We start from the raw sequence: 21,935 nt of genomic DNA, 5'->3' as shown, positions 1-21,935 counted from the left end.
CAGGTTAGGTGGATTGGCCATGGTAAGCGCACAGGGTTGAGGGGTTCAGGCTGGGTAAGATGCTGTCCTGGGCCAATGACCTTCTGCATTGGAGGGAGTTTATGGTTCCATAGTTACAAAACACAAAGGAGGACAAACATTAATTCTCCAAACACTTCCAGTCAGAGCAATCAACCCAGACTCTCACTATTACAAAATAAAAAGACTCACTGATGAGTGAACATGAGCCAATCAGGGAGCTGTCAAAATCCCTTAGATTGGTGAACAGCCCAAACATTCAGGCCAGTTCACACATGGACACATCAAACATAAAATGACCAACCTTTCAATCCAGATAGTTCCACATGATTCAGATGTCTTAGATAAACCTAGATTTCTATAGCCTCCGAGGAGAGAAGTTTCCTTTATCTCTATCACTCATCTAATTGATTTATTCAGCTGACCAACACAAAGCACTAACCCTTTAACTCCAGGACATGTCAAAACGACTCCAGAGTTCAATGAGAAGAATCTGAATGTTAAAAATATTGACCGGCACTTTATAAAGCAAATTTCACATTTGATCTTCTCCAGAACAAAGTACACCACTCTAGGTGAAAAGCAGCTCTTCAGTGTGTGTTTAACAACAAAACCATTTGATCCACTGTGGTAGCAAATATAAGCTTACTTTGGCTAAAGAGGAAACCTTTACGTGTGAACGAAGGAAGCTTGCCATTAAATTCCAAGAGGCTCAACTTGTCATGAAATGCTTTATTCACACAATTAACGCTATGCTTTATAGAAAATAAATCTGTCTTGCTGTGAGGTGATTATTTTAGACATTCTGGCATACATATACATTACAGATAGAAAGATGCAATAAGAGACTGGGAGGGCATCTAGGAGCTGAAAAGTTCAGCCACAAAAAGGCTTCCACCAAGGAAATGAAATGCTGTTAACCAGTGGTTGAATTCCAATCTCTAGAATTGCTCTTGGATTCAATACCCTTGTGACGCTGCAGTAGCAGTGACTGGTCACCCGATGGTAAAGAAGGAATGTAGGAGAAGGGATAACCAGCCGTGGTTATCGAAGGAAATAAAGGAGAGTATTAAATTAAAAGCTGATGCGTTCAGAGTGGCTAAAAGTAGTGGGCGATTAGAAGATTGGGAAAGGCTTAAAAATCAACAAAGAATGACTAAGAAGTTGATAAAGAAAGGAAGGATAGACAATGAAGCTAAACTAGCACTAAATATAAAAAAGGACAGTAAGGGTTTTTACAAATATATAAAGAAGAGGAGGCTGGCTAGAGTGAATGTTGGAGTCTTAGAGGATGAGAGGGGGGATTTAGTGGTGGGAGATGAGGAAATGGCGGAGGCCTTAAATAAGTTTTTTGACTTGGTCTTCACGGAGGAGGACGCGAATAGTTTGCCGGGTATTAAAGATAGAAGGATGGTAGGAGTTGAGGGCCTGAATGCGATTACTGTCACTAGAGAGGTAGTGCTTGATAGACTAATGGGACTGATGGTGGACAAGTCCCCAGGACCGGATGGAATGCATCCCAGGGTTCTGAAGGAAATGGCAGAGGTGATAGTGGATGCCTTAGTGATTATTTACCAAAATTCACTGGATTCCAGGGAAGTGCCAGAAGATTGGAAAATGGCTAATGTTACGCCGCTGTTTAAAAAAGGTAGCAGACAAAAGGCAGGGAATTATAGACCAGTTTGTTTAACGTCTGTAGTTGGAAAAATGCTTGAATCCGTCATCAAAGAAGAAATAGGGAGGCACCTAGAAAGGAGTGGATTGATAGAGCAGACGCAGCACGGATTCGTTAAGGGGAAGTCGTGTTTAACGAATTTATTGGATTTCTATGAGGATGTGACTAGTGCGATAGACAGAGGGGAACCGGTGGATGTGGTGTTTCTAGATTTTCAAAAGGCGTTTGATAAGGTGCCTCACAAAAGGTTGCTACAGAAGGTTAGGGTGCAGGGAGTTGGGGGTAAGGTGTTAGCGTGGATAGAGGATTGGTTGTCTAATAGGAGGCAGAGAGTTGGTATCAGTGGGTGCTATTCTGATCAGCTGTTGGTGACTAGTGGAGTGCCGCAGGGATCGGTGCCGGGGCCTCAGCTATTTACCATTTATATAGATGATCTGGAGGAGGGGGCTGAGTGTAGGGTGACGAAATTTGCTGATGACACGAAGATGAGCGGAAAAGCAAATTGCGCGGAGGGTGTCGAAAGTCTGCAGAGGAATCTGGATAGGCTAAGCAAGTGGGCGGGGACCTGGCAGATGGAGTATAATGTTAGCAAGTGTGAGGTTATCCACTCTGGCAGAAATAATAGTAGGACGGATTACTATTTAAAGGGCGAAAAGCTGCAGCATGGACCGGTAGACGGGCGCCGCAACAGCTCGGTGACTAGCACTGCTGGCGGTGCAGATACATGGATTTGGGCCTGTGTCTGTGGGAGTTTGCGCATTCTCCCTGTGGTTGCGTGGGTTTCCTCCAGGCGCTCCGGTTTCCTCCCACACCCCAAAGATGTGCTCTTAGGCTGACTGGTTTTACCAAATTGACACTATTCTCCCCTGAATCTGGCTAAGTTAGGGGTTCCATTCGTAGACACACAGGGTAGAATAGGTGTAGGGTGATGCGGCGGTGCGGGCTCGTTGGGCCGAAGGGCCTGTTTCCCGTGCTGGGTTGTTCTTTGTTCTTTGTTCTTTGTTGGTGCAGAGGGACCTGGGGGTCCTTGTGCATGAGTCGCAAAAACCCAGTCTGCAGGTACAGCAGGCGATCAAGAAGGCGAATGGTAGGCTGGCCTTTATAGCGAGGGGGATAGGATATAAAAGCAGGGAGGTCTTGCTGCAACTGTACAGGGTACTGGTGAGGCCGCAGTTGGAGTACTGTGTGCAGTTTTGGTCGCCGCACTTGTGCAAGGATATTTTGGCCTTGGAGGGAGTGCAGAGGAGGTTCACTAGGCTGATACCGGAGATGAGGGGGTTGGACTATGAAGAGACACTAAATAGACTGGGTCTGTACTCGTTGGAGTTTAGAAGGATGAGGGGGGATCTTATAGAGACGTGTAAGATAATGAAAGGGATGGATAGGGTAGAGGTAGAGAGATTCTTTCCTCTTAGAAAGGATAGCAGGATGAGAGGGCACAGCCTCAAGATGGGGGGGGGGGGGGTGCAATTTAGATCAGAGTTGAGGAGGAACTTCTTCACTCAAAGGGTGGTGAATCTCTGGAATTCTCTGCCCGTTGAAGTGGTGGAGGCTACCTCGCTAAATATATTTAAGTCACAGGTAGATAGGTTTTTGACCGACAAGGGAATTAAGGGTTATGGGGAGAAAGCAGGAAAGTAGAACTGATCCACTTCAGATCAGCCATGATCTTATTGAATGGCGGGGCAGGCTTGAAGGGCTAGATGGCCTACTCCTGCTCCTATTTCTTATGTTCTTATGTTGTTATGACTGCCACGGTCACAATGACCACGATGACGGTGAGGCAGACCAGCACTGCGATTGCAATGTTGAGTGCTCGGGCTGTGGAGGCATACTGCTGAGCTCCTTCCGCATCTCCTGCAATTCTTCGATCTCTAGACTGAAAGAAAATAAGTGTGGGTTCATATAAAAAATATTTTTAAAAATCTTAATGCAAGCTGGTCACAACAATTCAACGCTTGACACTCTGGTAACTTTGGTAACACAAAGTTTGTGTTTTCTGCAAAGTGCTTTCTGGTAAAGGAAAATTTACACTGCTCAAGGTGGCACTGTACTGTCCATTTAATTTGTGTTCTTAAAAACACTTGAACATTGAACACATTAATTTGCAGCAATAGTTTTGTCAGACTCAACTCAATAATATTCCTCAGTCCAGCAAAATAATATAGAAACGGTTGCCCACGATGCATATTTAAAAGCGAATCAGAGCAGAACAGATGGTTCTTTAAAATAACACTTATTACAGTGATATTGAAGTGAAAGATTTGTTTGATTTTGCTCAAGAAATGGTTAAGTATCAGCTTGGCTCTTTTGAAGTTCCCACCAATATTCTGAGGGCATGGCTGATATGTACTGAAGGAGTACAGTATTCCTGGGATACAATCTTCCTAATGGATATAAATGATCTCCCAAACCTTCAGTCCAGTTCGCACATGGACACATTAAACAGAAAATGACCAAATGTTCGATCCAGATAGTTCAAAATGTTTTCAGCTGCCTTAGACATATTCAGATTTCCGTAACTTCTAAGGAGAGAAGTTTCCTTTCATCTCTACACTCGTCTAATTAATTTATTAAGCTAACCAACACAGAGCGCAAACCCCTAACTCCAGGACATGTCAAAGCTACTCCAGAGTTTAATGAGGAGAATCTGAATGTTAAACATATTGACTAAGACTCTACAAAGCAAATTTCACATTTGCTCTTTCCCAGAACAAAGTACACCACATTTGTTGAAAAGCAGCATTTCAGAGCGCAATTCACAACAAAGCCATTTGATCCACTTTGGTTGCAAAGAGAAGCTTACTCTGAATGTCCGGACGAAGGCTTTATATCTGAAAATATGAGATAATTGAAAGTACAGCACAGAATCTTCCTTGTATCCTAACAATCCCTCTGCATCAACACTGAAATAGAATGGTCATTTACTTCATTACTCTTTCTGGGATCTTGCTTTGTATAATTTGTGTATCATAATTACATTCAAGATATCAACTACACTTCATCTGAGGGGATGCTGAACTGTTTTAGGGAACAACACTGAGAGAATAGGGTAATATGATCGAATGGAAGCTATTCAGACCATTGTGTCCATGGTCATCTCTGCAAGAATAGCACTCCTAATTTCATTTATTACTGTTTTTGCAAAGACCTGCAATGCTTTCTTTACAGCTAATTATCCAAATCTCCTTTGAACTCTGGCGCACTGCGTTTCAGAACATAACCAGTCACTGGATAAAAGCTTATGTGGCTTTTTCTACCAAAAAACTTAACTCAGTGTCTGCTGATTTTCCATCTCCACAAATGGGAACAGTTTTGTCCTATGGATTATTGGAGTGTCATGACTAACAGACTGCTACACTGCTGCATCTGCAATGGATGCAGCATGGCAGCACAGTAGTTAGCACTGTTAACTCACAGCGCCAGGGACCCAGGTTCAATTCCCGGCTTGGATCACTGTCTGTGTGGAGTTTGCACATTCTCTTCATGTCTGTGTGGATTTCTTCCAGGTGCTCCAGTTTCCTCCCACAGATAAAGATGTGCGGGTTAGATGGTTGGCATGCTAAATTGACCTTAGTGTCAGAGGATTAACATGGTAAATATGTGGGGTTATGAGAATAAGGCCTGGGTGGGATTGTTGTCAGTACAGGCTCGATGTGCCAAATGGCTTCCTTCTGCAGTGTAGGGATTCTATGACAAACCAAGGCTGAGTCTGCCCTCTCAGCTGAAAATAAAAGATGCCATGGTGCCATTTCAAAGAACACAGGAGATATCCCTGGTTTCCATGCCAACATTTATCCTCAGCCAACATCACACAAAAATGGCTTGCTATCTGGTCATAGTCACATTGTTCATTCTTTCAATAATGACTGGACCTAATGGGCTGTAAACTTCATGGAGGCACCTGATGGTCACGCAAATATGATTTCTCCCATTGGTTTCCTTAATGAATATCTTCTTTACAACTCCTGGATTTGATCTCCCCAGAAGTGGAAACAACTTTTCTGTGTCTAACCCTATTAAAATCTAATCTACTAACCAATCAATTAGCACCAGAGATCAGAGATTTAAAACCATTGAAAGAAGTATTGAGGGGAGATGAGGAGAAATATTTTCACTCAGTTGTTGATCATTCAACTGGAAAAACTTCTGGAAGCTGTTATCCCATGAATTAGCCCATGAATAATCTGGGGCAAGAACTGGAGAATGAGGAATTTACAGAGTGATCGAGAATAAAACAGGAGTGAGGGACTCAGCATGGCTGTTCTTTCAAAGTTCACAGACACGAGGGACCAAATGGTCACTTTCTGTGCTGTATGTTTCTATGATACTCAGTCTGTAACACTGTAGATTACATGTGTTCAATTTGTAAGTTTCCTGAGAAAGAAACAGACACAAATGATTAACAAGACTGCAGAGATTTCCAGCGAGATTTTCCCATTATTAAACATTGTCCATTAGATCTGGGATTTCATAGCTCTTTAACAGAAGCTAGCTAATACTCCATAAGATCATAAGGCGAAGGACAGAAGTTGACCATTCAATTCACTGAGTTTGCTCTGCCATTCAATGAAATCTTGGCTGATCTGATATGCTAATCCTCGGTTTAAAGTTTATTTATTAGTGTCACAAGTAGGCTTATATTAACATTGCAATAAAGTTACTGTGAAATCTCCTAGTTGTCAAACTCTGGTGCCTACTTGGGTAGACTGAGGGAGAAATTAGCTTGGCATGGGAGAATTTAGCACAGCACATCTTTTCGACTATGGGAGGAACCCAGAAGAAACCCATGCAGACACAGGAAGAACGTGCTGATCCTGCACAGACAGTGAGCCAAGCTGGGAATTGAACCCAGGGCCGTGGCACTAATTAGGCAGCAGTGATAACCACTGTGCCAACATGTCGCTTTCCAATTCCACTTTCCTCCCCATAACCCCTGATTTCTTTTGTTATTAAAAATCTCTTTTTCAGCATTGAACATACTTAACGACCCAACCTCCACAGGTCTCTGTAGTGAAGAATTCCAGATTCACTACTTCTGAGTGAAGAAATTCCTCCTCATCTCTGTTTTAAATGGATGACCCCTAATTCTGACATTATGCCCTCTGTTCAAGACTCTCTCAACCTCTCAGTATCTACTCTGTCAAGAACCCTGAGAATCCTATATGTCTCAATAAGGTTGCCTCTCATTCTTCTAACCTCCAATGAGCCCAGGCCCAAACTACTCAACTTCCCCACATTAGAAAATCCTTTCATACCCAGGATCAACCTAGTGAACCTTCTCTGGACTGCCTCCAATGCCACCATATCTTTGCTTAGATAAAGGACCAAAACTGTTCACACTGTACCCCAGGGATCAGTTCCCCGTCACACAGCATTCTGTTCCTGTCCGCGGGGGTCTCTGCACTTCTCCCCGGTTTTTCTCCCCGAGCCCCTCACTCACTTTGACAGAGAAGACCAGCGCCACGAATCCCAGGCAGCAGAAATTGAAATAGAAGAAGTTGAAGATGGACCAGAGGAAGTGGTCCCGCACTGGGGGCGCACTCGGGGCGATCGTAATAAAGGTGGATTGGACCTGCTGCTGCCCCGGGTACGGTTGAGAGCTGGGATTCATCGGCACTTGCTCGGATCTGCACTCCATCCTAATCCCAGTATCAGTGAGCCAGCAAACTGAATGTGGGACCGCACGGGACTCTGCAATTTATACAGAGGGGCGGAGCGAGGGACCAAAACCTCCTCTAACAGCCCAATTGAATCTGTAATCCTCCCAGAGTCAGGGTATTTTCCAGAGACTGGGTATATTTCCAGAGACCAGGAATAAACCCAAACACGGGCTACAACCAGAGGCAGGCTATACACTCACAGTCTGCAATGCTCCCGGCTGTCTCCAGCAACCGCAGCCTGTCTTTAGCCAATTTGATTCACTCAGCGTGGTAACCAGGAGTTGCTGAACGCATTTGATAACAGCAAAGTCGACTGGCCCTGACAGCATCGAATCACCGCACAACAAATGGCCATTCAGTCCTTCACGTTCAGCAAATCCCAAACACGAAACTGGACTTGTTCCAGTTGACCACAGTTTCTATACACTTAGAACATAGAACATAGAACATTACAGCACAGTACAGGCCCTTCGGCCCTCGATGTTGTGCCGACCAGTGGAACCAATCTAATGACCCTCTAACCTAAACTGTTCCAATGTTATCCATATGCCTATCCACTGACCATTTGAACGCCCTTAAAGTTGGCGAGTCCACAACTGCTGCAGGCCAGGCATTCCACGACCTTACTACCTTCTGAGTGAAGATCCTACCTCTGACATCTGTCCTATAATTACCACCCCTTAGTTTAAAGCTATGTCCCCTCGTGTTAGCCATCACCATCCGAGGTAAAAGGCTCTCACTGTCCACCCTATTCAATCCTTTGATCATCTTGTATGCCTCAATCAGGTCACTTTGTAACCTTCTTCTCTCCAATGAAAATAACCTCAAGTCCCTCAGCCTTTCCTCATAAGACCTTCCCACCATACCAGGCAACATCCTGGTAAAACTCCTCTGCACCCTTTCCAATGCCTCCACATCTTTCTTATAATGCGGCGACCAGAACTGTATGCAAAGCTCCAAGTGCGGCCGCACCAGAGTTTTGTACAGTTGTAACATGACCTCACGGCTCCGAAATTCAATCCCTCTACCAATAAAAGCTAACACACCGTATGCCTTCTTAACAACCTTATCAACCTGGGTGCCAACTTTCAGGGAGCTATGCACATGTACCCCGAGATCTCTCTGCTCGTCAACACGACTAAGAGTCCTTCCATTAGCCCTATATTCTGTACTCCTGCTAGGGTGCAAACTGTCCAGCTTGATGGGTCCTATCTTCCCAAAATCAGTCTCAATGCCTCAGGAATCCAAATCCCTCTCTCCTACACCATCTCTCCAGCCATACATTCATCTCGTTTATTCCCCTGTTCTTGCTCTTGTGACCATGTGGCACTGGGAGTAATTCTGAATTTGATTCCTTTTTTAAAATTTATTTCCTTACTCCCTATATTCTGCTTTCTGGACATTATCCCTCTTCTATGCTATGTGAATTGTACCAAAATGGACTACAATCTTTGGCTGTTCACCCTTCCCCTTCAGAATGTCCTACAGCTGTGCAATTATGTCCTGGACCCTGGCACTATGGAGGCAACATACCATTCAGGCATAATGTCTGTGGTCACAGAAATATCTATATGTTTCCCTTATGATAGAATTCCATATTACTATTCCTTTTCCACACTTTATTTCCACCCCCCTCTGCCTTCAAAGCACTAATCCCCTACCTCCCTGGACAGATCAAGGTAATTCCAAAGTTTAATTAGCAGCAACCAAATATTAAAGATCCTCAGTCCAGTGACATTTACTGAAACTCTGCAAATCAAGTTTCACGTTTGCTCTTTCCCAGAACAAAGTACATTACCTCTGTGAAGCAACAGCATCTAAAGGCGAAACTGACCATAAATTCATCCAGTGCAATGTGGTCGCAAGTACCGAGTTATTTGTACTGTTAAGAGGAAGTCTTTACATTTGAACACAGGAAACTTGCCATTAAACTCAAGGAGAGCCAACCTGTTATCGGTTGTTTTACTGATACACACAAAGCTAAAACTTTGAACAAGTTAAGTAGAAAATAAATCTATATTGATGAGAGGTGATCACTTTAAACATGCCAGCACTGTGAATTGGTGGGAAGATGAACCAATAGGCTGTGCATCAAGATGCTGAAAGGGCCTCATACTTAATATATGCTTACATTAAGTATAATATAATTATACTTATATTGTTGTGAAGTTAGTGTTTGTAAAAATGTAAAAAAAATGTAAAATTCTAAGAGTTGTAAAATTTCATGGTTCTGATAAAAAAAAGTAGTATTTTTACAGTGCTCAGAGAGTTAAAAGAGATGCAGATGCAAATACAGTACCCAAAGGACACAGAGTGAAGCCTTCTATCACAAGACTAGGCAACAGTGCTGCCAAGACAACAGGTTGTTTTTGAATTTTAACCAATCAGTTCAAACTAGGCATTTGTATAACAGCAGCCATCAGCTTTGAAGGTAATGTTTTGTTAACCTGTAAACCAATCCGACTATGGGGGTTTTGGTGTGTCATCAGGGGTATAAGGGCCAGCTTCCAGCTCCAGAGAGCCAAATAGCAACTGCCTCTGCCAGCGTAACAGCCAAACTTATGCCTCAAAAGAAAGTCTCGTCTTGATAGTGAAGACAGACAAAATCAGCAAAGACGACAGAAGATTCTGGAAGACGACAAACCTGACTGAAATTTTGAAAGTGATTAAATATTCAATTTTTTTGTTAATAAGTTGGAATTGCTTTTAAACAGCATTCCAATGGAATAGTGTTGTATTCAGTTTGTTAATAGTTTAGTTAACCTGTTTACTGTTAGTTAGATAAGTGAAGTGGTTACTTGTTGCTTTTACAGAGAGATTCTCGGGTAGTTATTTTGATATAACCACTAAAAGTTGCTGAACCATAGATATTACTACTTCTTACACACTTTACAAGATTATGAAGAGAGGTATTCCTCTTTGAGTGGTTAAGTATTAGTTCTCAGAGAGGAGATCAACCTTCTTCTTCATGACAATATCATCATGGCTCATTTATTAAATTTTAAAAACTGGACAACTTTAAGATGGCTGAAGGCATGGTTGGCTATGACTCAAACAATAAGAACTTCCTGGCATTTAGTGAAGCTGCCAGCTTGTTGGCCAATTATGCCAGTGGGGCTCTCTGGTCCCGCTGCAGTGAACAGAAATTTGACTGAGCACCAAATTCACCATCCTTGCTAGCAGCCATGGTGGGTCGTGAAAGGCCAGAAGATGCCAATCATTATCCCTGAAGGGGCACTAACAACCCAATGAGTTACAGAAGGCCAACTTCTAAGGGAAGTATACAAAGGTTATTTACATTACTTGAGCCAGGCCTGGCCAATGTGCTCATGCGAATCAATAATTCTTATTCTCTCTGTGGACTTTTCCCTGCACCTCTTTATTTCCTGTGTCCTGTGTTGACTGTAAGAATTCCAAACAAATGGAGGTGGGGAGGAGGGAGAAGACACTGTGCACCATCTTGCCACATTTTGCATGTGTGCAATATAAACTAACCCTCTAAGTTTGCCCTATCTTGAGTTTGCTGTGGGGTTATTTGTAGAAAATACGACCACACCAAAGCCACAGAGCTTTGGAAAATAGTTTATACAGGGAGAAATCAAAATCAGAACATTTTTTCTGCTCATGGACATGTGGCAGGTGAGAGGAGAAATCAGGGCTGTTCAAATGAAACTCCCTCCTGCGCCTAACAGAAATTGGAAACTCAAGTCTGGGAATGCCCAATTTGAACGCGATCAGAATCCAAGATAAGAGATGAGCCAAAAGGGAAAAATCAGTGGTGAAACGAAGTTTTAAGTTATTTACCTCCTTTCCCCTCATACTCAGGAAATTGCAAATTTGGTGCTCAGATCTTCATCCAAAAAGGGAATTTGAATGGTGAAACTTTGGATGGTGACCCTTAGCACAGGACAATTGAAAGTTATAGCAAGGGGGTAACAGTAAAGTATAAAGAAGTGAACAATGTTGGCAGAACGTTTGGGTCTCGCATTACAGGTAAAGCAGTGGAGAGCTTAAAATCCCCTCCTCCAGCCAATTTCAAGCCGGCAAGGCTCAAGCTACAGCTGGAATTTCAGGAGAGGGCAAGAGAGAGAAGATGCGTAGTGAGGAATGGCAAGGGAAAGAGAGAAATAGAGAGAGCAAGAGGACAGAACACAGAGGAAGGGACAGAGAAGAATTCTAGCTTCAATAATTGGAAATGGATCAAGCAGCTAAAAGTGAAAGCTGCGAAGGAGAATCTCCATCTATGTGACAGCACTCCCAATCTCCCCAATCCAGTATCAGTCTCTCAGGCCCTCAAATATGCTCGATTCATTCCCAAATTTGTAAGTATTGATGTCATTACTTTGCCACATTTGAGAGAACAACCGGACAGCTGAAATGGCTGCAGGAGGTCTGGACATTTTTAATTCAAGGTCAGCTGTCAGGGAGAGCCCAAGAGATCTATTCCATGCTGCCTCCTGATGTGTCCATGAATTATGAGCAGCCAAAGGCTGACATTTTAAGTGCCAATGGGTTAATCCCAGAGGCAAATCACCAGCAATACTGGAGTACTCCTAAGAAGTCCATGTTCGATTCCCAGCTTGGGTCACTGTCTGTGTGGAGTCTGCACATTCTCCCCGTGTCTGCTTGGGTTTCCTCCAGGTGCTCCAGTTTCCTCCCACAGTCCAAAATGTGCAGGTTAGGTGAACTGGCCATGCTAAATTCTGTCCCAGTGCACCCGAACAGGCAACGGAATGTGGCGACTAGGGGATTTTCATCTCCATAAGGACTACTGATTTTTATTGATTCCTACTGATACTGCCATGGACAGGTGCATTGCGGAAGGAAGGTTGTTAAAGATGAGGTCAAGTATGTTTTTCCTCTCTTGTTGGTTCCCCCACTATTTCCTGCAAGCCCAGTCTTGCATCTATGTCCATTAGGACTCGACAAGCTCGGTCAGTAGTGGAGTTACCAAGACACTTTTGGTAATGGAAATTAAAGGCCCACATCCAGAATATATTTTGTGTCCTTACCATCTCAGTGTTTCCTCCAAGTGGTGTTCAACATGGAGAAGCACTGAGCGATCAGCTGAGGGTGGGGTAGTATGTGATATTGAGCAGGATCCTCTTTGTCCTGGTGCCCTGAGACTTCCTGCTGTTCAGAGTCAATGTTGAAGGCTCTCAGGCAAACTCCCTCGTGACTGTACACCACTGTGCCAACACCTCTGCTGAGCCTGTCCTGCCAATGGGACGGGACAAATCCAAGGATGGTGATGGTCATTGTCGGGACATTATCTGTAAGGTATGATTCCCTGAATATGACTTCATTAGACTGTTGCTTGAATAGCCTGTGAGAGAGTTCTCCCAATTTTAGCACAAGCCCCCAAATGTTAGGAAGGAAAACTTTACAGAGTAAACAGGACTGTGTCTTTTATTTCATTTTATGGGATGTGGGCATTGCTAGCTAGGCCAGAATTTATTGCCCATTCTCGTTGCCCTTGATGGTGAGCTGTTATACTGAACTGTGCAGTCCCTGAGATGTACACACATCCACAGTATCGTTAGACAGGGAATTCTAGAAAGGAACGAAGTGACAGTGAAGGAACAGAGATATATTTCCAAGTTGGGATGGTGAGTGACTTGGAGGACAACCTCCAGGTGGTGGTGTTTCCAAGTATCTGCTGTTCTTGTTCTTCTAGATGGTATTCCATTATACTTCTGACTTCAGCTTTGTAAAAGGTGGACAGACTCAGGGGCAGGGTGGGTAGGGGATGGGGGAGCCTGGAGGTGAGTTACTCACTGCAGAATTCCTAGCCTTTGACCTGCCCTGGTAGCTAAAGCATTTAAATGGGTAGTCCAGTTCAATTTCTGGTCAATGGTAAACCCTTGGGATGTTGACAGTGGGGGATTCAGTGAAGGTAATACCATTGAATGTCAAGGCTGTTGTCATTTCCACTGCCTACATCAATGTCTGCTTGTCCATTTAGTTTCATTCCTTTTTGTATACTTTGTGGCAGCTGGATACAACTGAGTGGCTTGTTTGGCTACCTGTTGGTGTTATGATCCACTCAAGCTCCCCCCCCCGCCACTCTTCTTGATCACAACAGAAGGAAGCACTGGGAGTCTTAAGGTGCATCAAATTAGATAAATCCCCAAGGCTTGATGAAGTGTATCCCAGGACATTGTGGGAGGCTAGGGAAGGAAGCTAGCAGAGATATTTGAATCATCGATAGTCACAGGTGAGGTGCCTGAAGATTCAAGGATGGCAAATGTTGTGCCTTTGTTTACGAAGGCAGGGAAAAGCTTGGGAACTACAGGGCAGTGAGCCTCACATTTGTAGTAAGTTGTTAGAAGGTATTTTGAGACAGGATCTACAGGCATTTAGAGATGCAAGGACTGATTAGGGACAGTCAGCATGGCTTTGTGAGTGGAAAATCACGTCTCACAAATTTGATTGAGTTTTTTTGAAGGAGTAACCAAGAAGATAGATGACGGCAATGCAGTTAATGTTGTCTACATGGGCTTTAGCAAGGCCTTTGACAAAGTACCGCGTGGTAGATTGTTGCATAAGATTAAATCTCACAGGATTAAGGGTGAGGTAGCTAAATGGATACAAAATAGGCTTGATGACCAAAGCCAAAGGACAATTGTAGAGGATTCTTTTTCAAACTGGAGGCCTGAGACCAGTAGTGTGCCTCAGGGATCAGTGCTGGGTCCACTATTATTTGTCATTTATGTTAATGACTTAGATGAGAATATAGGATGCATGGTTAGTAAGTTTGCAGATGACACCAGGATCAGTGACACAGTGGACAGTGAAGAATGTTATTTAGGATTGCAACAGGATCTTGTTCAATTGGGCAGTGGACTAACGAATGGCAGATGAAGTTTAATTTAGACAAATGCGAGGTGATGCATTTTGGTAGATTGAACAAGGGCAGGACTTACTCAGTTAATGGTAGGTTATTGGGGACAGTTATATAATGGTAGGTTATTGGGGAGGGTATCAAAGACTTGGTCAGGAAGAAGAGGGAGGCATATGTTAGGTCAAAACAACTGGATACGGAGAGTGCGCTGGAGGAATATAGAGAGAGTAGGAGGGAGCTAAAAAGGGGAGTTAGAACGGCGAAGAGAGGGCATGAAATGGCTTTGGCTGATAGGATTAAGGAAAATCCAAAAGCATTTTACTCCTATATTAGGAGCAAGAGAGTGGTTAGAGGGAAAATTGGTCCTCTTAGGGACATAGGAGGGGAGTTATGTATTGAGTCGGAGGGAATGGGGGAGATCCTGAATGAATACTTTGCGTCGGTATTCACGAAGGAGAGGGGTTTGGTGTCATGTAATGTCTTGGAGGGAGCTGTAGATCAGTGGCAGGAAATATCCATTACGAGGGAGGAAGTGCTAAGGCTTTTAGGTAGCATAAAGATGGATAAAGCTCCGGGGCCTGATGGTATTTATCCCAGGCTGCTTAGGGAGGTGAAAGATGAAATTACTGGGCCTCTGACGCAAATCTTTGTCTCTTCTTTGGACACAGGTGAGGTCCCAGAAGACTGGAGGGTAGCTAATGTTGTACCGCTGTTTAAAAAAGGTAGTAGGGATAACCCTGGTAATTATAGACCAGTGAGTTTGACATCGATGGTAGGAAAATTATTGGAAAAAATTCTTAGGGGTAGGATGTATATAAAAGTAGGGAGGTCTTGCTGCGGCTGTATAGGGCATTGGTGAGGCCGCAGCTGGAGTACTGTGTGCAGTTTTGGGCGCTGTACTTACGCAAGGATATTTTGGCCTTGGAGGGAGTGCAGAGGAGGTTTACTAGGCTGATGCCGGAGTTGAGGGAGTTGAGCTATGAGGAGAGGCTGAATAAACTAGGCTTGTACTCGTTAGAGTTTAGAAGAATGAGGGGAGATCTCATTGAGACGTATAAGATGATGAATGGGATGGATAGGGTAGAGGTGGAGAGACTCTTTCCACTCAGAAAGGACAGTAGGACTAGGGGGCACAGCCTCAAGATAAAGGGGGGACGGTTTAGAACAGAGTTGAGGAAGAACTTCTTCACTCAAAGGGTGGTGAATCTCTGGAATTCTCTGCCCGTTGAAGTGGTGGAGGCTACCTCGCTAAATATTTTTAAGACGCGGGGTGATGGGTTTTTGATAAGAGAGGGGATTAAGGGTTATGGGGAGAGGGTGGGAATGTGGAACTGAGCCACGACAGATCATCCATGATCTTATTGAATGGCGGGGCAGGCTTGAAGGGCCAGATGGCCTACTCCTGCTCCTATTTCTTATGTTCTTATGTTCTTATGTATGAGCATTTGGAGCGTTGCGAACTGATTAGGGATACGCAACATGGCTTTGTTAGGGGGAGGTCTTGCCTTACGAATCTGGTAGAATTCTTTGAGGAGGTGACAAAAACGGTTGACGATGGGCGAGCCGTTGATGTCATCTATGTGGATTTCAGTAAGGCGTTTGACAAAGTCCCTCATGGTAGGCTGGTAGAAAAGGTTAAGGCACATGGGATACAAGGACAGGTAGCTAGGTGGATTGAAAACTGGCTGGGCAATAGGAGACAGAGAGTAGTTGTCGAGGGGACCTTTTCGGGCTGGAGGCCAGTGACCAGTGGTGTGCCGCAGGGCTCAGTACTGGGACCTCTCCTCTTTGTAGCATACATAAATGACTTGGAAGAGAGCGTAGGTGGTGTGATCAGCAAGTTTGCGGATGACACCAAGATGGCAGGATTGGCAGATACCGAGGAGGGATGTCAGGTGATACAGCAGGAGATAGATAGGTTGATATATTGGGCAGATAGATGGCAGATGGAATTTAATCCTGACAAATGCGAGGTGATGCATTTTGGAAGGAATAATGCAGAGAGGAGCTACGTGATAAAAGGTAGACCGATTAGGAGTATAGAAATACAGAGGGACCTGGGAGTGCAGGTTCACAAGCCTATGAAGGTGGCGTCACATGTAGAGAAGGTTGTGAGGAAAGCTTATGGAATGCTCGCCTTTATATGAAGGGGTATAGAGTATAGGAGCTGCCGTCTAATGCTTCAGTTGTACAGAACGTTGGTTAGACCGCATTTGGAGTACTGCATCCAGTTCTGGTCACCTTACTACCGGAAGGACGTGGAGACTCTGGAGAGAGTGCAGAGGAGGTTTACCAGGATGTTGCCTGGCATGGAAGGACTGAGTTACGAGGAAAGGTTGGAGAAACTGGGACTTTTCTCCTTGGAAAGACGGAGATTAAGGGGGGACATGATAGAGGTATATAAAATACTGAAGGGAAAAGATAGAGTCAATAGTGGTAAGCTGTTCCCTAGATTGGGGACAATTACGAGAGGTCATGATCTAAGGGTGAGGGGGGAGAAGTATAATTTGGATGTGAGAGGAAGGTTCTTCATGCAGAGGGTCGTGGGGGTATGGAACGCGCTACCGAGTAGGGTGGTGGAGGCAGGAACGTTGGACTTGTTTAAGGTTTACTTAGACAGACACATGAGCGAAACAAGGATGGAGGGTTATAGTAGAGGGTATTAAATAGGGTCAGAGCCTCGGGACGACACCGGAAATGTAGACTTACATATTAACGTTTTTGTCTTTTTATTCCGCCGGTGTCGGTCCACCTTGTTGTCAAACGAGGGGCATGCACACGGTGGGTCGTGCGTGGGCTGCTCTTGGAGGTTCCGGGAGTGGCCTTGTACTTCGTGTCAGTGTGTGTGCTTGATCCTGGACCAGCAGACGGGCACCGCAACAGCTCAGTGACTATCACTGCTAGCTGTGCAGATACATGGATTTGGGCCTGTGTCTGTGGGAGTTTGTGCATTCTCCCTGTGGTTGCGTGGGTTTCCTCCGGGCGCTCCGGTTTCCTCCCACACCCCAAAGATGTGCTCTTAGGCTGATTGGTATACCAAATTGACACTATTCTCCCCTGAATCTGGCTAAGTTAGGGGTTCCACTCACATACACACAGGGCAGGGTAGGTGTAGGAGGATGCGGCGGCGCGGGCTCATTGGGCCGAAGGGCCTGTTTCCTGTGCTGGGTTGTTCTTTGTTCTTTGTTCTTTGTAACAAAGGGATTTAGGGTACATGTTCGTAACTCCCTGAAAGTGGAGTCACAGATGGACAGAATGGTGAAGAAGGCATTCAGTATGCTTGGTTCATTGGTTAGAACATTGAAGTTGTAGAAGACATTGGTAAGGCCACACTTGGAATATAGTTATGGTCACCCTATTACAGAAAGAATATATTAAACTAGAAAGAGTGCAGAAAAAACTTACTAGGATGCTACCAGGACTTGATGGTTTCAGTTATAGGGAGAGGCTGGTTGGACTTTTTTCTCTGGATCGTAGGAGGCTGTGGGGTGATCTTATAGAGGTCTATATGAGGTTCTTGCTTCCAGTGTGGACGAGAACGAGGGCTGTGAGCTTGGTGAGCAAACTGCACACGGTACAGTGATGCAGACACAGGACATAGACAAAGAGAAGGTGAAAAGGAACGTAGTAGTAATTGGGGATAGTGTGGTTAAGGGTATCGACACTGTCCTTTGTCACAATGACAAAGTGCACAGAAGGGTGTGTTGTCTGCCTGGTGCTCGGGTCCAGGATGTCGCATCTGGGCTGCAGAGGAACCTGGAGTGAGAGGGTGAGAATCCGGTCGTTGTAGTACATGTGGGTGCCAACGACGTAGGCAAAATGCGAACTGAGGATCTGGGGAGGGGGTATGAAAAGCTGGGAATGGAATTAAAAAGTAGAACCGACAAGGTGGTTATCTCTGGACGACTGCCTGAACCGAGTGCAGACGGGCATAAGGTTGATAAGATTAAGGAAGTGAATGGGTGGCTCAGGGATTGGTGTGGGAGGAATGGGTTTGAATTTATGGGGCATTGGCACCAGTACTGGGGTAGGTGGGACCTGTTCAGGTGGGATGGGGTTGGTCTGAACCATGCTGGGACCAGAGTCCTGGCTAATCGTGTAAATAGGACTGTAGATAGGGCTTTAAACTAATTAGTGGGGGTAGGGTGCGAGGGTAGGTGACATTACGGGGTCTAAAGTTAAGGAGAGGGTACAGGTAAGGGAAGAGGCCGAGGATGTCCCAATAATAAAGGGAGTAGGGGGCATGAGTATGGTTGGTGGCGTTCTGGCAAATAGGGTCCAGGTGAAGGCTGGGATGAAGGCACTTTATCTGAATGCACGAAGCATTCGGAATAAAGTGAATGAGCTGGTGGCGCAGATCAGCACAAATGGATATGATCTGGTGGCCATTATAGAGACGTGGCTGCAAGGTGACAGGGACTGGGAGCTGAATGTACAGGGGTATCAAGTGTTTAGGAAGGATAGGCAGGAGGAAAAAGGGTGGGGGGGCGTAAGTCTGCTGATTAAGGGTAGCATCAGGGTGGTAGTAAGGGATGACATAGGAACCAAAGAGCAGAAAGTGGAATCGTTGTGGGTGGAGATTAGAAACAGCAAAGGGAGGAAGACGCTGGTGGGTGTCATTTATAGGCCCCCAAATAATGATCTGGAGGTGGGGCGGGCTGTTAATGCGCAAATAAATGCGGCGTGCAGGAATGGGACGGCGATAATTATGGGGGATTTCAATCTACGTATTGATTGGTCGACCCATGTTGGACGCGGTGGGCTCGAGGAGGAGTTCTTGGAATGCTGCCGGGATAGTTTCCTTGAACAGTGTGTGTTGGAGCCGATGAGGGAACGAGCTATCTTGGATCTGGTGTTATGTAATGAAGCGGGTAGAATTAGGGACCTTGTGGTGAAGGATTCTCTTGGGAAGAGTGATCATTGTATAGTGGAGTTTCTGATGCAGATGGAGGAGGAGAAAGTGGGTTCCTGGACATGTGTCCTTTGTTTGAACAGAGGGGAGTACGGTAGGATGAGAGAAGAATTGGCAAATGTTGATTGGGGGAGCACGCTGGAAGGTAGGTCTGCTGAGGAACAGTGGAGGATCTTTAAGGAGATCTTTCTTGGTGCTCAGCAGAAATTTATTCCGATGGTTAAAAAGGATGGTAGGAGGAGAGATAATCAGCCGTGGATAACGAAGGAGGTAAAGGAAAGTGTGAAATTAAAAGCGGATGCATTTAGAGTAGCTAAGAGTTGTGGGCAAGAAGAGGATTGGGAGAGGTTTAAATGTCAACAAAGAATGACAAAGAAGTTGATAAAGAAGGGTAGGATAAACTATGAAGCAGGGCTAGCGCTTAATATAAAAAAGGATAGCAAGAGTTTTTATAAATATATAAAAAGGAAGAGGCTGGCTAGGGTGAACGTTGGACCCTTAGAGGATGAGAGGGGGGACTTAGTGGTAGGAGATGGGGAAATGGCTGAGGCCTTGAATAACTTCTTTGTTTCGGTCTTCACGGAGGAGGACGTGAATAACTTGCTGGGTGTTAGCGATGGAAAGATGGTAGGAGTGGAGGGCCTGAATGACATTATTATTACTGGAGAGGCGGTGCTCGACAAACTGGAGGGACTGATTGTGGACAAGTCGCCAGGACTGGATGGAATGCATCCGAGGGTTCTGAAAGAAATGGCGGAGGTGATAGTGGATGCCTTGGTGATTATTTTCCAAACGTCACTGGATTCCAGGGAAGTGCCGGAAGATTGGAAAACGGCTAATGTTACGTCGTTGTTTAAGAAGGGTGGCAGGCAAAAGGCAGGGAATTATAGGCCGGCTAGTTTAACGTCTGTTGTAGGTAAAATGTTAGAATCCGTGATCAAGGAGAAAATAGCGAGGCATCTTGAGGAGAATTGTTTGATAGAGCAGACGCAGCACGGTTTCGTTAAGGGGAAGTTGTGTCTGACGAATTTATTGGAGTTCTATGAGGATGTGTCTAGGGCGGTGGATAGAGGAGAGCCGGTGGATGTGGTCTTTCTTGATTTTCAGAAGGCATTTGACAAGGTGCCTCACAAGAGTTATTACAGAAGGTCAGGGGGCATGGAGTTGGGGGTAGGGTGTTAGCGTGGATAGAGGATTGGCTGTCAAATAGGAGGCAGAGAGTGGGGGTCAATGGGTGCTATTCGGATTGGCGGTTGGTGACTAGTGGAGTGCCCCAGGGGTCGGTGCTGGGGCCTCAGCTATTTACCATTTATATAGATGATCTGGAGGAGGGAACCGAGTGTGTGGTGCCGAAATTTGCTGATGACACCAAGATTGGTAGAACGGCAAATTGTGCGGAGGGTGTGGAGAGTCTGCAGAAGGATCTAGATAGGCTGGGCGAATGGGCCAGGAACTGGCAAATGGAATTTAATGTTGGCAAGTGTGAAGTTGTCCACTTTGGTAGGAATAATGGTAGGAAGGACTATTACTTACGTGGCGAAAAACTGCAGCAGGCGACGGTGCAGAGGGACCTTGGGGTCCTTGTGCATGAGTCGCAAAAACCCAGCCTGCAGGTGCAGCAGGTGGTCAGGAAGGCGAATGGGATGCTGGCCTTCATAGCGAGGGGGATTGAATATAAAAGTAGGGAGGTCTTGCTGCAGCTGTATAGGGCATTGGTGAGGCCGCAGCTGGAGTACTGTGTGCAGTTTTGGCTGCTGCACTTACGCAAGGATATTTTGGCCTTGGAGGGAGTGCAGAGGAGGTTTACTAGGCTGATACCGGAGTTGAGGGGATTGAGCTATGAGGAGAGGCTGAATAAACTAGGCTTGTACTCGTTAGAGTTTAGAAGAATGAGGGGAGATCTCATTGAGACATATAAGATGATGAATGGGATGGATAGGATAGAGGTGGAGAGGCTCTTCCCACTCAGAAAGGACAGTAGGACTAGAGGGCACAATGTCAAGATAGAGGGGGGGTGGTTTAGAACAGACTTGAGGAGGAACTTCTTCACTCAAAGGGTGGTGAATCTCTGGAATTCTCTGCCCGTTGAAGTGGTGGAGGCTACCTCGCTAAATATTTTTAAGACGCGGGTTGATAGGTTTTTGATAGGCAAGGGGATTAAGGGTTATGGGGAGAGGGCGGGAATGTGGAACTGAGCCATGACAGATCAGCCATGATCTTATTGAATGGCAGGGCAGGCTCGAGGGGCTAGATGGCCTACTCCTGCTCCTATTTCTTATGTTCTTATGTTCTTATAAAATATGCAGGGGCGTAGATCAGCTAGATAGTCAATAACTTTTTTTTCCAAAGGTAGGGGAGCCTAAAACTAGAGGGCATAGGTTTAAGGTGAGAGGGGAGAGATACAAAAGGGTCCAGAAGAACAATTTTTTCACTAGAGGGTGGGGAGTGTCCGGAACAAGCTGTCAGAGGCAGTAGTGGAGGTGGGTACAATTTTGTCTTTTAAAAACATTTAGACAGTTACATGGGTAAGATGGATCTAGAGGTTAATGGGCCAAAGGCGGGCAATTGGGACTAGCTTAGGAGTTTATAAAAAAGGGTGGCATAGACAAGTTAGGCCAAAGGGCCTGTTTCCATGCTGTAAGCCTCTATGACTCTATGACTATCAGGGTAATCTTCAGTTTCATTCTTTCTTATGAGTTGATCAAGTTCACTGAATGTATCTATACTAGATTCATAGAATGGTTATGACACAGAAGGAGACCATTCAGCACTTTGTCTGTCTGTCAATTTTGTGCAACTAAAACTCAGTTGGTCCCACTCCTC

The 21,935-nt window shown here is 45.0% G+C and overlaps 1 protein-coding gene across 1 annotated transcript; it reads right to left on the bottom strand.

Moving 5' to 3' along the window:
• Positions 1-3,231: 3,231 nt before the first annotated feature.
• Positions 3,232-7,345, bottom strand: LOC145344433 (dispanin subfamily A member 2b-like). Its single transcript, XM_080191570.1, has 2 exons — positions 7,137-7,345; positions 3,232-3,572 (listed from the first exon to the last, which is right to left on the bottom strand). The coding sequence occupies exons 1-2, from the start codon at positions 7,332-7,334 to the stop codon at positions 3,429-3,431; spliced, it is 342 nt and encodes a 113-aa protein (XP_080047696.1). The 5' UTR covers positions 7,335-7,345; the 3' UTR covers positions 3,232-3,428.
• Positions 7,346-21,935: the final 14,590 nt, after the last annotated feature.

The sequence above is a fragment of the Carcharhinus amblyrhynchos genome, chromosome 6 (genome assembly GCF_965287045.1).
Source record: "Carcharhinus amblyrhynchos chromosome 6, sCarAmb.v2.hapA, whole genome shotgun sequence".
NCBI classification, from domain to species: Eukaryota; Metazoa; Chordata; class Chondrichthyes; order Carcharhiniformes; family Carcharhinidae; genus Carcharhinus; species Carcharhinus amblyrhynchos.
The sequence above is the reverse complement of the archived record's forward strand: the minus strand, read 5'-3'. Positions and strand labels throughout refer to the sequence as shown.

Coding starts and splice junctions, on each gene's coding strand:
- LOC145344433 (XM_080191570.1), bottom strand. CDS start 7,334: ATGGAGTGCAGATCCGAGCAAGTGCCGATGAATCCCAGCTCTCAACCG. Junction 3,573..7,136: donor CGCTGGTCTTCTCTGTCAAA/GTGAGTGAGGGG, acceptor ATTTTCTTTCAG/TCTAGAGATCGAAGAATTGC.